The 6,000-nt window shown below is 38.1% G+C and overlaps 1 protein-coding gene across 1 annotated transcript in view; it reads left to right on the top strand.

The window, feature by feature from the left end:
* Positions 1-6,000, top strand: part of COLEC12 (collectin subfamily member 12) — a 176,442-nt gene that overhangs the window by 130,974 nt on the left and 39,468 nt on the right. The window contains exon 3 of the mRNA XM_006920043.3: positions 5,403-5,525. Within this exon, the coding sequence (XP_006920105.1) occupies positions 5,403-5,525 (123 nt within the window). The remainder of the gene's footprint in view (positions 1-5,402; positions 5,526-6,000) is intronic.

The raw sequence follows: 6,000 nt of genomic DNA, 5'->3' as shown, positions 1-6,000 counted from the left end.
GCTTTCCTTTAAAGTTCTTTTTTTATCCTTTAAGCATTAAAAAAAAAAAAAGAATGTAGACCAAATTAGACTAGAATATGAGGAGATATCTATATATACACACATACATATTCATGATATAGCATTTATTTACATATATATATATACACATATATATGAAAAGTCTTTAATGAAAAAACTATACTTGGGGTAAATGTGCACAATATAAGTTCAGAATGAATGCTAAAGATTTTGAATTCATAAAATTTCTAAATTTTTCTTATGCAGATGCATCTCACTAAATACAGAGATGCTGTGGGGCTTCATTTATTTTGCATAAAGTTATTTCTTATATATATATATATACATATATATGAAAATTCTTTAATGAAAAAACTATACCCTTGGTAAATGTGCACAATATAAGTTCAGAATGAATGCTAAAGATTTTGAATTCATAAAATTTCTAAATTTTTCTTATGCAGATGCATCTCTCTAAATACAGAGATGCTGTGGGGCTTCATTTATTTTGCATAGAAAGTTATTTCATTACCAATTCTTGTCCTGCTTTCATTTTCATGGTTCTCCACATTGTTTAGGAAACATGGCGTAATAAGGTGTCAAGGGCTGGGATTTGTATTTGGGGAACTAAATTAATAATTAATTTTAAAAAGTTTTACTAACTAAATCATATCCCATCATTTAGTAAATAGCCTTTATAATAAGGAAAAACTTAATTTGTGGGATAAAGTGTTTTATGTATTTAACATTTTTTCTAGTGATACTGCATAACGTCCAGATAACTTACCGGGATGTTAACTCTTACTGTTTTATTGCTTTTGAGGGCATTGTGATTATAGGAATTTATTTGAATCATCATTTTTACTGTTAGAGCCAAATTATTCTCATGGGCTTATGGGAATATGTGCCACCAGGCAGTAGATTAATAACTATAAAAAAACCACATGAAAAGGTCACTGCAAATCTCAGATCCAAACCTGGGGTTTTCTGGATTTTGCAATCTACCAGCTTTCTGAAGCTTCTCTTTGGTAACATGATCTTTATGGCAACACCACTGAGCTCTTGACACTTGTGGTAATTAAGATAGCCCAGAAGAGCCCCACACTCACCCACGGTGTCAGCCTTCACCTAACAAGGAAGGGGACTGACCAGTATGTGTCCATTTTAACAGACAAGCCCTCCGATGATATACATGGCAGAAAATTATGATACTGAAGGAAACTCTTTTGTTTTCCGAAAAGGTTGGAAAAACAGACTGGATTGGAGCCTGGACCACAGCACTTGGGAGGGCTCTTTATGGGGAACCACAGCAGAAAGGAATTCTCCTTGCTGGTGAATTCTTCTGGCCGTCTGCACTGTCATTCTTGCAGTGTTCCAATTATTCTCTCCAACCAGCTAACCGCCCCCAGATCCGTGGCTCCATCCAACTCCCACTCTTCTTACTTTAAACATGTGTTATTGGAAACAGGGCAACACAGGGAACTTTGAGTTTGGGCACTGGGGACCAAATTGTCAGCCTATTCTGAACTTTCATAGAATACTTAAGGAGTTAACTGGAGTGATTCTGGTTTCACTTGGCCCTGAAATGTTTGTCTTTTTTTTTTTTTTTGGTATAATAAAGACTTGGACATGAGCAAATACATTCAGAACATGAGCCAAGAATCAAGTTCAATGGGAGATAGCTGAAGAGGGATAACGAATGGAAAGGCATGGAACCTGCAGGCATGCTCTGCCTGTGGCCTGCTGAATTACAAATGTGCTGTTTGGGCCAGGTTTTTTTCATAAGCTAGATCTCTTGGTGGTAGGTAAGGGGGCAAAACTGCTTCACTTCCTGCACTAGAATCTCTTATCCACAGCACTTTGCAGATCCATTCCTTTGGCCTTCCTACCCCACCCCCTCCAATGGGAACAGAGTCCCCAGTCTCTGCAAAGTAATGCTAAGAAAACAAATACTACAAAGGCTGGTAACAGGGGGGTATCTCTCTTGAATGTTTTTTGTGACCATCTAGGTTCAAGGAGGAGGGGTCTCCCAGCTACATGAGCCAGCAGGGTTTCTTTGTAGTAGGCATTCCTATGTTTGGCCAGATGTCCTCCCAGCGGAGGGCAGAGAGAGAAAGATAAAACAGAATTCTTATTAAAAATAAGTCTGAGAGGGTAGAGAAAAAACAAGAAAGAGAAAGTGTGTCAAGTGGAAAAGGAGGTCAGGTGGTGCCATCTGATATTGATTAAATGCTGATATAGTCAGTAATGAGAAATGTACATCGTGAGGAAGTGACTGTTCTTCAGGATGTGAACCACTGACAACTGTCTGGAGCAGATCTGCACAAATATCACATGTATAAGATGTTCAGTGGCAAACACAGTGCTAGCACACATGGCCAGGATGGGAGGGAAAGGCTCCTACATTGAGAATCAGGACGTGTGGCTTCTGATGTGGCTTCTGATTCTGCTTTATCTTGCCGGCCTCACTTTCCCCATCAATAATACAATAACACTTGACCAGATGACCTCTAAGCAACCTTCTAGCCCTAAATTCTATTATCTACTGTAATCTCTGCTCTAATCAAATCTTCTGAGGCTCTTCTAATGGAATGTAAGAAGTAGCCCTGGAAAAGTATAAAGAGCTCACCCACCATGGTCCTAAAATCCAAAAGGAATGACCACCTCACCCCAACCCCAACTCAACTATAAAAGTGTCATTTAGTCTTTCCACAGGAGGTCAGTCAGCATCTGTGTCTGTCATCCTTCATTACCAAAGTAAGTTTATTGTTTCTGAACATGAAATGTGGCATGTTTGTGGGTTTATCTATACTTCTTCCTTTCCAAATCCAAAAAATATTTTTACCCTAACTGGATATGAGGAGTCTGTTTCATTTTAAACTGCCAGGTTATGAAGAACCTAAGAGCTGATAGAGGGTGTGTGTGTGTGTGTGTGTGTGTGTGTGTGTGTGTGTTCATCCTTTAGTTCAGAGTAAGTTGTTGAAGATTTTTGATGTTTTTGTTTTTTTCTTTTTGGCATTGCCATGAGGATAGCAGTATTTTAGTACAGGGTGGGGCTGGATTCCAGTGGGAATGGAAGAGGATCTTCCAATGAGATTAAAGAATCTCACACTAGGATGGTGACAATGGAAATGGAGAGGAAAGAATACCAGACAGAGGTACCATGGCATAGTGGAGATATCATGGATTTTGGAGTCAGACAAACCCAGGTGTGAATCCTGGCTACGATGTCTATAGAATGACATTTCAGTTCTCACTACCTGCCTCCTTCAGGGGTTAATATATGGATTAAAAATGCTGTGTGTCAAGTACCTAGTTTAGAACCTGGTACAGTTTAGGCAGTAAATGAACAGCAATAAACTATAGATGAGATAATCATGATAAAACTATCCCACAAGAAGATTAGCAGGGCCTAGTGACTGAGTGAATTAGAGAATCAGTACTAAAGACTTCAGGGTGTCTTTGAGTTTAACCTCCTGGGGAATTGGAATAATAGCAGTTTTTACGTTGGATAGAAATAGGAAGGTTGGGTGGAAGTTTGAGATCTGGTTAGGCAGGGCTAGTACCAAGAGTGGGTTTGGACATGAGAGGTGGTGCTGAGATATCTAGGTGGCAGTTAGAGGAGGACGGAAGGAAAAGGAGTAAAAGAAATGGGAAAACTGTGATGCAAAGAAGCTCATTTTCTCTACTCTAGTCTGTTAGATCAGTGACTCTGATTTTACAGCTTTACCTTTAAGGAATTGGCTAACCAAATGTTGATCCAGCATGACCATCTTCTAAACCAAACCTTTCCTCCTCAAAGCATTTCTCTGACCAGGTGTCACTTGGACTTTATGCAGAATCTTAGCTCCTACCTCTGACCTGCTGAATCAGAATCCAGAATCTGCATTTGAACAATGCGATTTGTAAGCACCTTATGGTTTGAGCAGCACCATTCTTAAGCATGGTCCCCAGACAAGCAGTGTCAACATCCCCTGGGAATATGTTGGAAATCCAGATTCTCAGGCACCTTCTCAGACTTCCTGAATTAGAAATGTTGTGTTTTAACGAGCTCTTCAAGTGAGTCTGATGTGCCCCAGAGTTTGAGAATCACTGCTCTAAGTCATGGAACAGACAGACTCAGCCCCCTTCCCTTGGCTCTCTAGCTCAGAACATCAAGGGATTGATTAAACCCTGAAAGTTAAATCTGGGTCATTTTTCTATGCTGTGTCTCTCATAATTTTGCATTAAAAACAGCTGAAGAGCTCTTTTCATGGAAGAAGGCACAATGCATAAAATTACCAACCCCAAGAGAGAAACGTAGGCTGTGGCTTAATCCTCACGACCTGCCCATCAAAAGTTATTGAGCACAGTTATGGGAGATCAGCCCTTTATGCACTGTTGACACATAGGGAAACAGGTCAGGAAAAGAAAGAATCTCCCTGTACTCTTTACAATGTGATTTTCACATTAAAATGTCCATAGTCTTCGTCTTCTGTGTTTCTCATCAATCCGATGGTAAATTCCCTTTCATGGGTTTGTTTCTGGAGTCACTTGCAGAAATGATGATGGTTTACCACTTAGATTAGAATATTTTTCAAAAGTTGAACTGTGAGCAGTCTACCTCCTCTTATCAAAAAATATCTGGTTTTTTTAGCTGTTCCATAATTGTTTTTTAAATCACCGTGATAAATAAGGGCCAGTGTTGGTTTACTGTATGTATGTAATATATAAAAATGGTTATATATTGAGCATTTTAATCATAAAATTACCTGTATTATCTGCTACAGGTTATAGTACATTTACAGCCAGTGGCATGTTTGTAAACCGGTTCGGGGCGAGGTGTGGCGAGGGGGTGGGGGTGGGGAGCGGAATTATCATGTAAATATTCCCTCCAGGACTAATTTCAAGCTGCCAACAGTTTAGCAGTCAGCTTCCCAAATTCCTACAAATTTAACAATCGACTCTCGCAAACCAGAAGGAACTAGCTGTAGTACACCACTGAAATAAACACCAAGGGACAAGTCACAATTTGTTTTTTTGGTTGATTATGTTTGAATTGCTATAGGTTCAATAATGGCTAAAACAAGTGAATTTAGGTATTTTAAATCTTTTGTCCTGTAGATATTTTTATTGAAATATTAATTGTAGTTATTAGAGTGAAATTTGGTTTGAAAGTTTTATGAAAGTTATGTGCTATTTTCAAATCACATTAAATACAATTATAACAATATAATGGTAATATGTAAAGTACTTGAGTTGCTTAAGTGATGAGTATATTTAATTTTAAAATGCCACTCATCCTGTAATGAGACATATATAAAACATTATTTTTAGTTGTAATATTTGAACTAAAATTCAAAAAGATACTTTTGGAAGTAATGTTTTTGGTCACTATTACTAAAATTTGACTTCTCTTATAGGTATTCAGGAAGGAACACAATGTACCAAATGTAAAAATAACTGGGCACTGAAGTTTTCTATCATATTATTATACATTTTGTGTGCCTTGCTAACAATCACAGTAGCCATTTTGGGATACAAAGGTAAGTACTTTTCCTTTTTCCTTCAGATATCAAGTTTCCCTTCATTAACTTAACATGAAAAAAAAACCATGTTTTCAAGGATGAAGTAGTTCATGAATACAACTCAGATGCAAAACTAAGCAACATCATAAGCTCCATCTTTGTGTCTTGAGCTTCTTGTGGCTGTGGGATCTGAAAGGGGGAAAGTAGCAGTTCTTTTTGACTTATTTCAACAGTAATAATGACCCTCTATGAGGTATAAAGATTTTTTTGTCTTTTTTGTTTTTTCCCACCTATTTCCAGCTACTCCCTCTTCCTCTGTCTTTTTTCATCTTATCTCTAAGAGGCCCTGTGGAAACCCTGGAGTCAGCACACAAGAAAACTATATTGACAGAGGAAAAGCCAAACATAAGATCTCCAGAGATATAAGGCTTATTTCACTCAGGGACTAGCCAACTAATTTCCTTTTTTCTCTTCAGCACATTTACTGTGGTCA

This window comes from Pteropus alecto, unplaced genomic scaffold (assembly GCF_000325575.1).
Source record: "Pteropus alecto unplaced genomic scaffold, ASM32557v1 scaffold146, whole genome shotgun sequence".
In the NCBI taxonomy this organism is placed as follows: domain Eukaryota; kingdom Metazoa; phylum Chordata; class Mammalia; order Chiroptera; family Pteropodidae; genus Pteropus; species Pteropus alecto.
Note: the sequence above shows the minus strand (reverse complement) of the source record. Positions and strands in the feature narration are given on the sequence as shown.